Source organism: Apteryx mantelli, chromosome 3 (genome assembly GCF_036417845.1).
Source record: "Apteryx mantelli isolate bAptMan1 chromosome 3, bAptMan1.hap1, whole genome shotgun sequence".
NCBI classification, from domain to species: domain Eukaryota; kingdom Metazoa; phylum Chordata; class Aves; order Apterygiformes; family Apterygidae; genus Apteryx; species Apteryx mantelli.
The window spans coordinates 88,547,269-88,563,951 of record NC_089980.1 but is presented as its reverse complement, the minus strand read 5'-3'; the positions used below and the strand labels follow the sequence as shown (position 1 = coordinate 88,563,951).

At 49.2% G+C, this 16,683-nt stretch overlaps 1 protein-coding gene across 1 annotated transcript; it reads left to right on the top strand.

The window, feature by feature from the left end:
• The first annotated feature begins 869 nt into the window (after nt 1-869).
• Nucleotides 870-16,383, top strand: NR2E1 (nuclear receptor subfamily 2 group E member 1). The gene is made up of 9 exons (XM_067294798.1): nt 870-894; nt 5,914-6,059; nt 6,600-6,687; nt 7,229-7,464; nt 8,779-8,925; nt 13,364-13,460; nt 13,851-14,000; nt 14,285-14,390; nt 16,221-16,383. Exons 1-9 carry the CDS (start codon nt 870-872, stop codon nt 16,381-16,383), a joined length of 1,158 nt encoding a protein of 385 aa, XP_067150899.1.
• Nucleotides 16,384-16,683: the final 300 nt, after the last annotated feature.

Below are 16,683 nucleotides of genomic sequence, written 5' to 3'. Positions count from 1 at the left end.
GGGCACAAGGCGAGCGGGGAGGCGGAATCAGCTCGGCAAACGCCTGCATTTTCTATGGAAGCCGCTTGGAGGTTCATTAATATCATTAGCATTTAACCCCCTCCCTGCCCCCTCCCCTTCCCAGCACATGGCTGACGTCACGCGCCGCCAGGAGTTGGGGGGAAAAGCGAGGGGAAGCTCAGTGGGCAAGGGGCGGCCGATTCCCCTCCCCGCGGCTGCCTGTCAGAGCCTCTCTGGGGATATTATAGGTGCTGAAGGCTGGAGCTCAAAGCGCAAAGTCAGCCAGTGTAAAGAACTTCTGGAAACCTTTCCCTTTTTATACCATTCAGTTTCTGAGAGGCAGAGACAGCCTCCTCTGACGCCTTTTCCCCACTTCCATTATTTTTCCAGGCTCTGATCTCCCTCCTCGCTGCACCGAGGCACTCAGCGCAGAACCCCGCTCCCCATCCTACCTTCTCCTTCATTTCATTGTTGTCCTCGCTGCGTGGCTCTTGTTTTCCTCCTGGGACCGCGGTGGCGAGCCCACTTGCACCCCCCTGCACCCTCCCGGGGTCCCGAGAGCATCTGCTCGCAGGGGTCCAGCGAGTGGCCACGAAGTTTGGGTCATTTCGTTTCTTTTTCTTTTTTTTTTTCTTTTTTATTTTTTTGCCTTTTTGTCGTGTCCCCGCTGTGTGTCCCCGCGCCTGGGGAGGACGTCGCTGGGGAGCGGGGCAGAGGCGAGGATGTGCCGGCCCCCGCGGCGGAGCGAGCAGTGAGCGCCCGAGGGAGGCACCTGCCCCGCGGAGCCGCCGCGCCGGCGGGGAGGGGGCGCCGCCTCTCCCCGGCGCCGACACTTCGCCCCGAGTTAGCGACTCCAGGGGGCTTCGAGCATGAGCAAGCCGGCGGGATCAACAAGTGGGTAATAACGCGGCGGAGGTTTCTAGCAGCCTTTCCGAGACCGGCTGCAGCCTGGCGTGGGGGGCGGGAGGTGGAGGGGAGGGAGAGGAAGGGGGGGAGGTTGTGGTTTGGGTTTGTATTCTTCCCCCCCCAAGGAAAAAAAAAAAAAAGAAGTATTTATTTGCATCTGGAGTGGCAACGAATATATAGGCTCCGAGTTCCCGCGATGCAGTTTAGGTCAGGGTATTGCAAAACGCTACTTTCCGGCTGTCTGCCCCGATTTTCCGGCCCTCTAACGAAATCGGGGTAGAAACTGGTGCGATAGCGAGCGCCGGGGAAGGCAGCTCTGCCCGCGGGGAGGGGGCTCGCACGGCCGAGGCGCGGGCATTTGTGTGCAGCTCTCCCGGAGCCTTCGATATTGGGGTGGAGTGGGGGAAGGTTTGGGGCTTAAAGGGCATTACGGAGTTGAAACGTGCTGCTTTTCTCACGGACTTTATGCAATCCTCTGCGACATAATCATTTTTTTAAGAGTTTGAAACTCCGATCGCTCACTCACAGGGAATCGCGTAAGCAACTCTACTGAAGAAGGATTTAAATGCAATACTTTGCACACCATTTCCAGTTGCAACAAATAATCCTGCAGCGAGGAAAGCAGAAACAACTTAAAAGTCACATTTTCGTTAATCCTAAATCCACGTACCTCATAACTGGGGAATTTAAAGCATGACTAACCGCTCCTGCAGAATGGCTCAATCAGTATAATCCCAACGGGACTTTCGGAGTTTGTAATATGGATGGAGTCAGTAACAAAAGGGGAAAAAATACCCAATCCAATTTAATGTCTGACAAGTGATGGATTGGACATTTATTTCCTCTGCGCTCGGGCAAGGCTCCCGGCGTCGCAAAGCGGCGGAGAAAGGAGGCCGAGCGGGCCGGGACCCGCGGAGGGACCTACGGCCGGCTGTCCCCGCCGTCCCCGCGGCCTTCTCCGCGCTGCTGCCCTCCGTGCCTTGCCCGCGGTGCGCTTTGTCCGCGGGGCCGCGGCGGCGGGGTCGGGCCGCGGAGGCCGCGCTGGGCCGCGGCGCGCAAGTTGCGCGGAGAGGAGGCGGCGGCGCGGGGCCTGGCGCGGGGGCCAAGCCGGCGGTTAGTGGGGCTGGCTCGCCTTGGCTTGGGCTGGTGGTTTTCTTGCCCCTCCGGGGGTGTGAGCTCTGCATTTTTCAGCCCAAAACCCCCGAGGGAAAAATAATGGCGGGACAGTAATATTAAATAACTGGCGGAATAACCCGCGGAGGGGAAGGGGGCATCGGCTAGCGGCATTAGCGGTCGCGGCTGCGCTGTCCAAACTCGCCGGTAAGTGAGAGGCGACCCGGGGGGATCGGGCCCGGGGCAGCCGCAGTGGGACGTTGTGAGAGTGCGTGTGTGTGCGTGTGTGTGTGCGCGGTGGGGAGGGGGGGACGAAGAGCCGGGGAGCTCCTTCTCACCAAGGACGGCTGAGTCTCGGCCGGAGACATTTTGCGGCGAAGAAAACCCGCGAGGCTCGGACGGTGCCTCCGGCCACCCGGCGCTCGGCGACCTCCTGCCACCGCCGTCGCTTTTGCTGCCTGACTCCGACCCCCCCCGGCCGGCCCGAAGGGGTCCCCCAACTCCGAGCGCTGCCCGGCCCGCGGGCGACGGGGGCACGCGTGGGCTGCCCCGGCCCGGGTCCCTTTCTCGGCGCCCTCCGCCGAGCCGGCCCCGGCGGCACCTGCAAGTGCCCGGCCCGGTGTCCCGGGGTCCGGGCGCCGGCCGGGGGGCTCCGGAGGGGGGTGCCGAACAAGGGGGGTCCGGCCCGGCCTTTTTGCCCGCCGGTGAGCGTCTAGCGATGTCAGCTGTGATGTCTGCCTGGGTGGTAACAAGACTCCATCCCTCCATCCCTCGAGCCCAGACTAACTTCTTTCAACAGCCCCTGATGGTAATTACAGTAATAGGGGCTGCCATATACCCTTTAAGCAATTATGACACACAAAAAAAGCCCCCAAGGACCCCCTGTCGTGGGACGTTCAAAACGGTTTCCTAGCTGAACAGAAATCCCGTTTTCTCAGAGCTAAATTTCTGAGACCAGGGAACGGGAGCGCTTTTAAAGAGAGTTAATCAGTTATCTCATGACCCCTTGTCAAGTTAACATTTTTCTCTTACCACCCCCTGCCCCGGCTTTTTCCCGCCTCTTATTTCATATTTTGCCCTTCCCGAGAGTTTTCTCATAACAGCCTCCGCGGTGCGTGGGGGCAGCGGGCGGCGGGGCAGAGCGCGGCCGTGATTGCGGGCGGGCGGCGGGACGGAGCGGTGCGGAGCGATGCGGAGAGGTGCGGAGCGGTGCGGGGGGCTCCAGCGGCTCTGCCTGCCGCCTCCCCGCTCCCCGTCCGCCTCCTCGCCGGGGGGCCACGGCGCGAATTGGGCGGGCTGCGCCGCCCCGATGGCTGTAAACGTGTTTGCTTGGATTTGGAGAAAGAGGTGTTAAATTTATATAGATATGTGTATATGTAAAGAATATATAGAATATATATATACACACACATATATAAATAATGTGTGTGTGCATATTATATATACAGGATGCATATAATTTTTTTAAAGCAGCTCCCAAACTTAAAATCCGCCTGGAGAAAACTATTTTGCAAAACGAGCCCAAGTTTTCTCTTTCTCCCCGGCCCGGCTGCGCGCCGACAAAGCCGAGGCGGCTCCCCGCGCCGCAGGCCGCCGGGGGCAGCGGGACCCCCGGCCCGGGGCGCGGCGGCGGCGGCCCCTCGGGGCTCGCTGGCCGGGCGGCAGCGGGGCGCTGCGGGCAGGGGGAGCGGGGGTCTCCGCAGGGGGAAGCGGCAGCCGGTGCCGCGGCAGGCCGGGATCCGCCCGGCCAAGCCGAGCCTGGGCGGCGGGGGTGGTGGGGGTGGCGGTGACACGCTCTGCAAGGGGATGCACCGTTGTATGGACAACTTCGGTGTCTTTCCCCCCTATCGCCAGCCTGCCTCTCCTCCGCGTGTGTGTGTGCGTGTGTGTGTGCGTGCGTGCGGGACCGTCTCCCCGCGGACGCCAAGGGCTGGAGAGGGAAGTTGAGCGCTTCCCCTCGTTGGCATTGTGCGATATCCGAATTCCCATGCTACACTTTTTGACGGGTCACTGATGCCCCAATAGGCAGGTGGCAAGGAGCGCTTGTAATTACACACTCCCAGAAGCCGTGCCCTGGCCTCGGCCCTCCTCACGGGCGCCTACCTGCAGATCCAAAGCCGCAGCGTGCTCCCAGGCAATGGGGAGGGGGCTTCCTTCAGCCGCACTTGTTATTAATTGCGTAAAAGTTTTCTATTCTTTAACCTCTCTCCCCCCCTCCCTCCCGCCACCCCTCCCTCTCGCAGGCCCTAACCTAATCCCCGTCCCTCTCGCCGTGTTGTGTATAGCAGCTGTCGGATTTCATTTAGGGGAGAAGCTGGCAGCTTGTGCTCATTGGAGGCAGTCAAACGAGTTTCAATGGGCAAAATCATTAAGTTAACACTTTATCTAATGTCCCTATTGTCTGCCAGGGGGCATTGTTTTAGAGGCCCCGCGTAGATATGTCTGAAAGTATCTCGGGCTCCTAAATTCTCTGGGGAGCAAGAGGAGCCTCTGCGGCCGGCTTCACCCCCCCCCAGCCCACCCCACCCTGCCTCCTCCAGCCCTCACCCCCCACCCACGATCAGGGCGCTCTCCCTCAGCGGCTCGCAGACAAAGACAGCGGCGCTGAGCGGCGCCGCCCGCGCCTGTAGCCCGCCGTCCTGGGAGAGCGGCTGCAGCTTCGGCTTGCATTCTGGTAGGAGGAGAGGAGGCTCTCTGAGGGAAAGAAGAAAAGGGAAAGGGAAAGGGAAAGGGAAAGGGAAAGGGAAAGGGAAAGGGAAAGGGAAAGGGAAAGGGAAAGGGAAAGGGAAAGGAAGAAAAGAAAAGAAAAGAAAAGAAAAGAAAAGAAAAGAAAAGAAAAGAAAAGAAAAGAAAAGAAAAGAAAAAGAAAGAAAAGAAAAGAAAAGAAAAGAAAAGAAAAAAGAAAAGAAAAGAAAAGAAGGAAAGGAGAAAAGAAAAGAGATAAGGAAAGGAAAGGAAAGGAAAGGAAAGGAAAGGAAAGGAAAGGAAAGGAAAGGAAAGGAAAGGAAAGGAAGAGAAGAGAAAAGAGAGAAAGGAAAGGGAAGAGAAGACAAGAGAAGAGAAGAGAAAAGAAAAAAAGAAAAGAAAAGAAAAGAAAAGAAAAGAAAAGAAAAGAAAAGAAAAGAAAAGAAAAGAAAAGCCAGAAGCCGAATGGGTTTTTGGCGGATTTCTTGAAACGGGATGCAATAATCTCTGTTCAAGTTTTTACATCACTCTCAGAACATTTGCAATTCTAGTCAAAATCGATGCAAAATCAATACTCCGCAGAGCAGGAGGTTTGGGCGAAACGAACCTGCACTGTCTAATCGCCAGCCCCTCATTTCCAGAGGGCTTAGCGAGCCCGCAAGTGCATCCTTGCACAGAGGCGAGGGGGAAAGTTTTGCTATAGTTTGGGGGTGAATAAAATCGCACACCTCGTTTGTGGTAGGAACCAGCCCCGTTTCGCAGGAGTTGCTACGGGGTAGAGGGGATTACTTAGGTTGCTGGTCATCTTAGTCTTGTTTTGTTGTATTTTGTTTTGTTTTATTATGTGATCTGGTCTCCTGACTGCGCTCCCGCCCGCGGAAAGTGGTGTCTTCTGCCGAGCGCCAGAGAGCGAGGGAACAGCCTCCCCACCCCACCCCCCCGCGTCCCCACTTCTAGCAGCAAAGTCTGCTGCTCCCGCTGCTGTAATCTTCCCTTCCCAAACGGGTCTTGGCGATTACAGAAGATCCAAATAAATGTAGTGGTGCATGAATAATGCTCATTGTAGAAAACTGACACTTGCTCAAGGAAAAGAAAGTTGGCTATAAAATCACTTCATTATTTGCTTGTACTGCGGCTCTGGGGCTAATCCCTCCGGAGGTCAGATTGCTAAGTGCTCGCTCTCTCCCTCTCTCCCTCCTCCGCTTTCAGGTCGCATTTTAGACATCCCTTGCAAAGTGTGTGGGGACCGCAGCTCCGGGAAACACTATGGGGTTTATGCCTGCGATGGGTGCTCAGGATTTTTCAAGCGGAGCATCAGGAGGAATAGGACCTATGTTTGCAAATCAGGAAATCAGGTACCAGCCACAGCGCGGTTCTCTCACCGACTGCTCCTTTTCGCCTGCATTTCCCACCGTCCTGCAATACCCTTCCGTGAACCAAAGTAACAGCAGCAGTAACAGCCAGCTCCGGGGCTGCGCTACCTGGCGCCTTTTCCCTCCCCTCGAGGAAGCCTCGGCTCCGGCCCCCTCAGCCCGCCCCGGCGCGTCCCCACGCGGGACCGCCCCCGTCCCGCCGACGGGCGACCCCACGCTCTGTTCCCACGGACCGGGGGCTCGGCCTCGCCTCGCTCCTCTCGCAGCCCGCGGCTCGGCCACCCCGCGGGTGCTGCCCCACGGCGCTGCCCCCGGGGCCGCCGCCGCCCTCCCCGCGGCTCCGCGGCTCCGCGGCGCGCGGGTGCGGGTGCGGGTGCGGGTGCGGGGCAGCCCCGAGGGGCGGCGCGGGCGGCCGCCGCGGGTCGCTGTCTCGGGTGCTGAAGGCGCGGCCGCTGCGCGGGGCCCGGCGCGGGGGCCGCGGGGGCGCGGCGGCCCCCCGACCCGCGGCCCGCTGTGTTGCAGGGGGGCTGCCCGGTGGACAAGACGCACAGGAACCAGTGCAGGGCCTGCCGGCTGAAGAAGTGCCTCGAAGTCAACATGAACAAAGACGGTATTTGCCCCCTCCCCGGCTCACCTCCTTCCTGCGAGGGGCCCCCCGTCCCCTAGGGGGGGAGGCGAGGCGGTCGCCGGGGTGGACCTCCCGCTGGGCCCATGCTCCGTGTGAACACCGCTGCCCTCCTCCACCAGCCCCTCTCCCCTGCGACCTCCAGCTTGGGGTCTCCCTCCCCACAGCAGCCACCCCCCGCTTCCCCCGGGACGCCAGACCCACGCGTGTGGGTGCAGCCAGGGCCCCGCACTGTGGGTGGGGGCGTGGGGCAGCCCCGATGGCAGCATGCCGCAGAGGGGATTTTCCTCCTAGGCAAGCTGGGTTTTTTGGAAGGCAACCTCCTCTTTCCCCTCGCTGTTGGCAGCACATTTCCCAGCATAGCTGGCAGCAAATTTTTTTCTGGAGGGAGGAAAGGTTAGCAGGGGGAGGAAAATACCTGTCAGGTGCAGAGGCGGGCCAGGGCCCATGCTCATTGGGGCCAGCGGCAGACGAACACAGTGGGGCAATGCAGTGACCCCATCACCTCTTCTTTGTTGTCCCATAGCGGTGCAGCATGAGCGGGGCCCACGGACGTCAACGATACGGAAGCAGGTGGCCCTGTACTTCCGCGGGCACAAGGAGGAGAGCGGCGGTGCCCCACACTTCCCCACCACCGCCCTGCCGGCGCCCGCCTTCTTCACCGCCGTCACCCAACTGGAGCCCCACAGCCTGGAGCTGGCCACCGTCACCAGCACCCCCGAGAGGCAGGCCCTGGTGGGTCTGGCGCAGCCCACCCCAAAGGTCAGCCACCCCCCTGGCCAGTCTGGCCTCACAGCATGCCAAGCTCTCTGCAGGGCACCCTGCCCCTGGGGTTGTGATGGCAAGGAGGAGGGTTTGGAGCCCCCCAGGTTGTGGTGGTGACTCTCTTTTGTTATATCCCTGGATGCTCTGAAGATGTGAGGTGCAAGGGGTAAGACAGTCTCTGCAGAAGGGGTGTGTGAAGGGGCAATGTTGCCTGTTGGACCAGTTGACAACCTGCTCTGCACAAACATCTCTCTCCTACATCCTTATACCCTCATGGCTGCAAAAATGCTCCTCCTGCCTGAAGCCTATCCACATGTTAGTTTTAAACATCGTTTCAGGAGGATGACCTTCAGTCTCCAGATTTTCCTCAGCAAAAGACCCATCTCCGTAGTGGTGTAATCCAAAAAGTATTACCTGTGCTGACTGAAGTGTGCAGCTTGACCAGACAGACACAGACATGTCTAAACTGACTCTGTGCTTCTTGGCCATGACATTTCCTAAGCAGCCCAGTGGAAGTACTACCATGGCTTCAGCTGCTCAGGAATTAGCTATAAGTTAATGTCTGTCATTAACTCATTTGAAATAGCTTTTTGCATATTTATGGCACATAGAAAATTGTACAAGAGACCATTTAAATAGCTCTGCATTCCCAGAGTTGGTAGCTTGGCAGAATCCATCAGGAACATGTTTATAATATATAGTTTTATAACATAATTCTAGAAAATACTGAACCAGAAATTACTTAGCAAGAAAATTTAGCACATGCTTAAAAATTTAACTCCATTCCAATTCTGCACAACACTTAAGGTGTGCTTAGCTCTACATATCTGCCTGCACCCTGTTAGAGTCAGAGAGCTAGACAGAGGGTTAATGCTAAAAGAGTATGTACTATTTTGCTGAACAGGGCTGGACTGTCAAATCAGCCTCTAAAAAACAGGTTATAAAATACAAGTTCTTAATCAATTAAATCTGTTTTCTTGTTACTCTTCTACCAGAGGCATGTCACCATGTGACAGGGTGAAGGATGACACCACATCTTAGTAATTTGTTTCTTCATGTGATAATTCCAGTCTTCTTTTAACACTCTCCAGAGATCTGTTTCTGGAGCACAGTTAATCCACAGAGACAGCAACATAGAGTGCTTTGGAGTGGGCCCACTAAAAGCAATGCCATCTGGTTGCAGAACAAGAGAGTGCATGGTGTGTTTTGGGCGTGAGAATGAGCCTCTGAATGGCAGCTGTATGGGAGAGGAAGATCAGGCTGTCCTGGTCACGGTGTATGAAGTTGCTTTATTTTTCTTTTTGATATTAGTATCCACACGAAGTCAATGGTACCCCTATGTATCTCTACGAAGTGGCCACTGAATCGGTCTGTGAGTCAGCAGCCAGGCTTCTGTTCATGAGCATCAAGTGGGCCAAGAGCGTCCCAGCCTTCTCCACCCTGTCTCTGCAAGACCAGGTAAGGCACCTGCAGCAAGGGTGGTGACAGTCTGGCCTGCTGCTGGAGAGGGCTCAGAAGTCAGACTGGGACTTGAACCTCCAGCCTCAGACTTTTAAATCTGTAGTAGACTCAAGCTGCTCCAAAGTTCAGGACAGAGTTTTGGTCTAATCTCTAGAAAACAGGCAGTGCTTTAGGAACTGTTTTCTTTGAACAGTTATTTCATGATGCAAGTGATGCAATCAAATCAGAAAAATGCTAATATAAAGAAAACACTATGGGAGAGCAAGATCTAAAGGGAAAGCCATCAGGCCACAGACCAGGAGAAGCAAATTCTCCCAAAGCTCAGTGGGCCAAACTGCTTCTCTTCCCACCTCTTCTCTGCAATGTAAACACTAGCCTGTCAGTTATCCACACATTGCCTCTTCTCTCCTCTCCTCTCCTCTCCTAGCAGAATTTGGCTAGTCCCCCTTTTTTTCCACCATTAATTAGAATCTTCCCTAATTTGTCTTGTTTTTGTCTATGACAATTTGCCTTTGCTTCAGGTAAATCATATGTGAACCATATGAGCTGAAGCAATTTCTTAATGACTTGATTCTTGATGAGGACTTAGTGTACTTTGTATAATGCACTAATTTTTAAAAAAGTAATCAGATAATTATAAAATGGAAGGGGGAAAATGTACACAGAGCTCCAATCATAAAAGGTGTCTAATACTTTGATATGATTGAGCTAATTTCACAAAATGGTAACTAGAAATGTTATGCCTTCAATGTTACATAGCAGTCATCAGAGAAACTAGTTACATTGCATGGATGCATGTCGTAAGTGTTGCTTATTCATATGCAAATATGTATTTGAACTGAAGAAAAGAGCTTCTTAGGAAACCAAAAGTGTTTTCTACCTAAAGGTAAACCATGGCAGTTGCAATGTGATATATGGCTAAGGTATACTGAAACGTTCCTTTTCTAGAGCCAGACCCACATTTTGAAATCCCTTTCATGAAAGCAGACAAACAGGGATTCATTCCACTCAGGTCTAACTGCAAAAATGTTGCACTGAGTGGATACAGGTAGGAAGGAGATCAGACCCTGGAGGTTACGTAGCCCATAAGTCCCCAGCTTTAGGAAGACAGTGGTCCTAGTGCAGCGCACTGCTTCCTAATGTTGCCTTCTGCTGCTGTTACCCCTGCGGAGCAGCAGATCCATCACATGAAGTGACTGAAGAATCAGGCCCAAATATCAAGGACAGTCAGCAAGCATGCCACTTCAGTAAGTCACGTAGTGCAGGAAGACGCTGGATTCATATCTAGTCCAGTGATATCTGCTGGATGCTACTTAGGCTAGGGCTTCCTTGGACATTATATATGCATTTCCCAACAGGTCATCCCTGTTAGCTGGAGGAAAAGGGCGCAGCAGGATTTGGGAGGAGGGGAACTCTCCATTGCACATTACCGGGCATGCCTCTGCCAGCAAGGCCTGCCTATCTACCATACATACCAGAGTGTTCCCATTATCTTTAAATAACCCACTACCTATTTTATGTTCGTATCAGGGACTAATATTGGTGAATTATATATCAAAGCCCCAGCCTTTCCTTAACATCATCTTTACTTGCTGGAATCATAAGCCAGATTCCTCAAAATTCAGAGCTGCTCAGCTCTAAAGCTTTGACCTGGGCCTCTTTCTACATGATTCCTCTGTCATATTCAGGAGAGCTGGAGAGGAAATAACTCTCATTTTAATCACCTTATTTCATGAATAATCAGACAGTTGATTTTTATAATAGTGCTATTGCATTATTTAATTTGACAATGGCCCAGCTGTAAATGTCTGAATTTCTCTTTTTATATCCCTGACATCTGCTTGAACAGCATCTAAAACCTTTTTCTGGAATTTGCTTTTGTTTCGTGCTCTTCTGAAAAAAGAAAGGCGAAAGCATTGCGATTCCAGACTCTGTATCAGTTTCATCTTAAAGGCAAGGCAATAAGGAGAAGCCAATCCGCTGACAAAACACACGTCTGGGGATTGCTGTGTCATTACCCTCTGTAACACAGAGGCTGCTGCCCCTTCCTGAACTCCTTATAGCTGATCACATTGTCAACTGGAAGCCACTGAACAAAAATATCATGCTTTAAGGTCTCCTGGCTGCACACCTGTCCAGCCCGTCCATACACAGGTTGGCCTGATGCAAGTCCCTAACAAAAGGTCATGCTAACAGGATGGGGCTGATTAAAAAGCAGAAACCAGTCCTTCAGGAAGCCTGGGATTTCTTGTTTCTTTGAAGAGGAAGGGCTGAGTATGACTTTAGCATGAATTATTTTAATTGGTGGTTTTACAGACTTATGCATAGGCATGAAGAAAACCAGCTATTGGAAGAGTCTCATTTCTAAAGTCTTCTGACTTTAAATGCTTAGTGGGAAAGAACATATGAAATTGATATCTTGCAGGAACCACCATTCATTACCATTGTATCTGCATGAATGAATGACAAAAAAGTTTTACAAAAGCAAATGAAAGGCTGCAAATCATTTCTTATGCCATAAAGAAACCTGCATATCTAATACCTTTTCTCCATCAGGCAGGATTATCTGGAGGAGGGGTTGGTTTACAGGCTGTAGGATTTAGAAGACTTACGAGCAGGTTCTGCTCCTCTCAGAATAGAGCTGAGATTGATACTGTACCCTAGACTACACACACACACACACACACACACCTGAGCAGCTTCTATAGTATTGTAAAATCCAATGTAATTATTTCAAACACGGATTATATATTAACAGAGACAGAAATACTTTCCCATCACAATTTTTTTAGTCAAGGAGTTTAGAAATTCTGCAAAATGCATGGTACAGAAAGGTAATCATGATGTGGAAATGGGCATAAGCCTATAATGACAAACTCTACAGACCCTGGGAGCTCTTCCTCCCGCTCTGATCAGACCATGGTGGTTTAAAACTTCCACTGTTAAGAGTTAGCACGTAAATAAAGGATTGATCTTTAATGGATGCTTTCTGTATTGTCTATAATCTTCATACACCTGAGTCCAAGAAAATTATAATTCATTTGGCATGATGTATTTTTTTAGTTTCTTCTTACTTTTGCAGAATCTTTGTAGACTTAAAATACCCCCTTCCCATTTTCCTAAGCTTATAAGCTGCTGTTGCTTTCATGGACCACAGCAACATTAGTACTTGTGATTTGCTGCTTCTGCTGCATGAGTTTTGGGCAATCTGTTTTCACCATGTGGAGCCACCAGACAATCCCTCCTGAGTCCACTACATTTTTTACCCCTTCAAATCTCTCCCACTGTATTGAGAGATGTGAGGGATACAGCAGTATGTATACACCACAGCATGACCTTTAGGGAACTAATGAACTTCAGCTGAATTCAGAGCCCTCCAAACCCCTCTCAAGAAGCTGGTCTGGGCCAGCAATCCATAGACGCCCTCAAGACTAAACATATCTTTCCTGGCTTTGCCAGTCTGCATTATCCAGAGTCACATTCCCTCTTCAAAGGCACCAGTGCCTCTCCAAGGAAATCAATGGCATTGCCTCCAAATAGAGAAAAACACATCATCCATAAAACGAGGCAATGTCTGAAAGCTGTAGAGAACAAACAATGCTGCCAGCTTAGGTGCTTAGATACTAACCTCAGAGCCTGCTGCCTTGGGTACTATTTGCATCTAGTGCTGTGGTTTGTGCTGTCATGAACGGAGAGGAAAAGCATATGTCTGTATTCAAATCCCTCCTCCTTTGCCCCTCAGTCAAGGGCTTCCCTAACCCTCATTCTCATCTGAAAGGAAAAGGTTTTTAGTCCCTAGAATTTCAGGGTGACTTTTAGCAAAAAGCAGGAAAACAAATGAGACTGAAAATCTGTATGTGTGTCCAGATGCTATGCTTCAAAGAGCTGAAGACTTGCTTAATCAGCAAGGAGTTAAACATAAATATATGATCTATAGTGGTGCTTGAGTGATGTAATTTCAGGATGTTGTCCAGGCTTTTCTCCACAAATCCTGCGTTCCCAAGGGAAAGGAGGGTAATCCCTAGAGAACAATAGGAGAACACTTCCAATTTGTCCTAGGACAGATGGATGTGCCCAGGGAGAGGAGAAGAGAGCCCATGCTGTTAGGAGTATTGCTGAAAAACATAGGCAAATGTTCATACAGTGTGAAAGCTCTCTGGTACAAGAGCTCTCACTCTCCTTTCTCCTTCTCCTCCCTTTTGGTCTATACAGCATGGTGCACAGTGAGCCAACACTAAGTGTTCTTCTACAATGCATATACTTATTTCCAGACACCTTCTCAAAAAGCTAAGAGAAGAGCTAACAAAATCTGCGGGGAAAATACCATGACAGGCATTTAAAGCAGTTTTTAAAATAACACAAATTTACATATTTAAATTGTTTGTAAATCTATAAATTATACACTATGTTATATTGTACATCTATTGTATGACAGCTGATGCTTTTGGAAGATGCTTGGAGAGAACTGTTTGTTCTAGGAATAGCACAATGGGCCATTCCAGTTGATGCTAACACTCTACTGGCTGTATCTGGTAAGAATTGCACAATTTAATGACTTTGTTACAGAAATTACCATAAAAATACATTACTGAAAAAAGAACAACATGTAAAGAATAACAAATTCCTACCAAACAATAGAGCATACCTGTCATTTATAAATCTATATTTAAATGCAAATAATGTTGTTTTGTTGTATTCATGACTGCTTGCATTGTCATTTAAATGCAAATTACTGTGTTTGTTATCATCCAAGAGAAGATTTTATATTAACTTTCATACAATATAGTCAGTTTACACGGAACCAGATAGACAAGTGTGACAATAGAATGGATATTGATACACAGGATTTTGTCAGAAATCAATATAAAATAAAGCAAATGCCTTTAATATTAGAGTATTTATTTCATCTGTTTCTGTTTTAGGCATGAATGGTGACAATACAGATTCTCAGAAGCTGAATAAAATTATTTCGGAAATACAGGCTTTACAGGAGGTGGTGGCTAGATTTAGACAACTTCGGCTAGATGCTACTGAATTTGCCTGTCTCAAATGCATTGTCACTTTCAAAGCTGGTAAGCAGAAATAATCTCTTGCTTGTCTGCTCTGATAACTATGAGCTAGCTACTTTAAAGCAAAAAAAAAAAAAAAAAAGACATTTTAAATCAAACATAGGATTATATCATCCAGCGAGTTTCCTAGTATTGAAATCCAATAGTCAGCATCATGTTTTGAAAGGCTAACAATGGAGTGCTGGGGGAAATGAAAGGGAATGTTTTATTTCCATCGATTAGCATTGACTGAACTGTTTTGAGCCACAAAAGAGTCAAGCTGAACTAGTAACTGATCTGCTTTGCAGTGCCTACACACAGTGGTTCTGAACTGAGGAGTTTTCGAAATGCTGCTGCGATAGCAGCCCTTCAAGACGAAGCCCAGCTCACTCTGAACAGTTACATTCATACCAGGTGATCAGTGTCTTCTTCAAATACTTCTTTCAGGTGTAGGGGTAAAACCTCACTCTCACTTTAGGGAAGGTGACATTTCTATTGACTGAAATGGGGATCGGGCTTTTACAGCCACTATAAATTGACTGTCAGCCCCCTGGGATTTGGCATGTCTCAATGGAATGAGGAACATGGGATTTATTCAGACGAATGGAAAACTGGTAAAAGGAAAGACTTTCCCCTAGGAAGTATACCTGCTGTGGAACATTTTGCAATACAGAAGGCTAGATCTTCCCCTATATCTGATTGAATCAAGCAGTGCTAATAGTGACAGTCAAAGCAATATCACATATCACAACAGTAATATCGCTTTTCACTCAAGAACTCCAAAACACTTCCTTGTGTCATTCCCCCCACTTTTGCAGACAAGGCAACAGAGACACAAGGAGGTTAAATTGCTCTTTCAGGACTCAGTAGACTGAGTCTGTTCCCAGGTTGAAATAGAAAATCCAGGACTTGTGACTCCCATTTTGGTGCTGCAGCAGAGTGATGAGAATTATTGCTTAGGAAGAAAAATTCACTCCTGTCTCATTCCAGATAAGTCCTGTGAGATACAGAAATCTTAAAACCTGCCATAAAAGTTATAGCTCTCATCCCACAAAGTGTACAGGGGTAAAACCAGGAATGAACTATGGCTAGTTCGGAGCAAAAAGAAAAGAATAGCTACTGCATATCAAGCTCTTCTCACCTTTCCCATGAAGACTGCTCCCTGGAGACTCTGACTGAGCCATGGTCTGTTGGACAAAAAAGCAGCCAGGGAGCAAAGGTTTTACATAGCCATCATCTCCACTCTGAGCGTGGTGGTTTTCCCATTGTATTTCTGCATTGTTGGAAATATTTAGCTACTGGACTAAATGGTATCTTTTGTAAAAGATACCCTTTTACAAGGAAAAAAGTACAATAAAAGGCTGCCTATATTCTGAATAAAAACTAGCTGTATAAACAAATACAAAGCTTAAGAACAACAGTATCCACCCATTTCAGGATATCAAAGCTTCTGCAGCTTTTCTGGAAAGGCGGAAATCCTAGTTCCACTGATAAAACTGTTGTTAACTCCAATGGGATAAGGCTTTCAGCCTGTGTTTCATCCTCATACTTGAGTTTACCTTCCTGCCAGTGTTACACTTGCATCAGTCCTTTCACCCTCTTAAGGAGCCGTTACAGGATGTAAGGTAGGGCAGACTGGAGAAGCAGAAGGTTTCTCCAATGGACCTACTCCTTCTTTTACTAGGAGCACTGTAACTCAGTGGTTTGAGAATCACACTGATGTAAAGTCAGTGTAAGCACAAATATTCTCTTACACAAATACATTATCTGGGGATAAAACACAGCTTCTTTAATAAAAAATATACTTTTCAAATGTCAATTGTTATTAAAGGTAGAAAGCAACCAAAAGGGGGCAAAATGATTACCATGATAAGCTAGTTAGGTTTAAATTGCCATTTAAATGACAGGGTATTTATTTTGGGTCAAGCTCTTCCCTGAACTACATCAAGCACATAGTTATCTGAGGGACAAGCCAGAGCAGATCCTGTCTCTGTATTGTCACTGCTCTGAGGGAATAAACAAAGGAGCTAATCAAAACTCAAAGACATTGGCCTGTAGTCTAACCTTGATCAAGATGGTTTTCCTTGGGGTCAACCCTCTTGCGCGTGTAAGCACAAGAAGTAGGGTTTTAACACAGGTAGCATCCATCTGTACAATTTGCTGAATGTCTTACTTTATAAAGTAAAAGATTTTGTTTGGAAAAATGTCTAAAAACTTCAGTAACATTTATTCTTTGTCTTCCAGGTATCCCACACAACCCTGCCGTTTTGGAAAACTTTTATTGCTTTTACCAGCTTTACGTTCGATTAGTCCATCTACAATAGAAGAAGTATTTTTCAAAAAGACCATTGGGAATGTACCAATTACAAGACTGCTTTCAGATATGTACAAATCCAGTGACATATAAATTACCTTAAAATAAACAATCAGGACGGACAGTTTGAGAAGAACTTTTATCTACGGAAAATAAGCCTCAACTAACAAAATCTACAAGAAGCATAAGCCTGGGAATGTTTAGCCTTTAAACTCATTGACAAAAAATACCCCAGTAGATATGATTCTGCTGCCCTGAACAGAGTGATTTAGATCATGGAGAGAATGCTTTGTCCTACAGAAAAAGTGGTTGGAATTTGGCTGCTTTTCCTGTTACTACAGGATGGAGGCAATTCAGATGCCAGTCATAGTTAACAAAGACTCTGCTATTCTC

Bases quoted from the DNA above. Each gene is read 5' to 3' on its own strand.
- NR2E1 (XM_067294798.1), top strand. From the start codon at position 870: ATGAGCAAGCCGGCGGGATCAACAA. The intron at 6,060-6,599 runs GTACCAGCCACA...GCTGTGTTGCAG, and splicing joins TTTGCAAATCAGGAAATCAG to GGGGGCTGCCCGGTGGACAA. The intron at 7,465-8,778 runs GTCAGCCACCCC...TTTTGATATTAG, and splicing joins TGGCGCAGCCCACCCCAAAG to TATCCACACGAAGTCAATGG.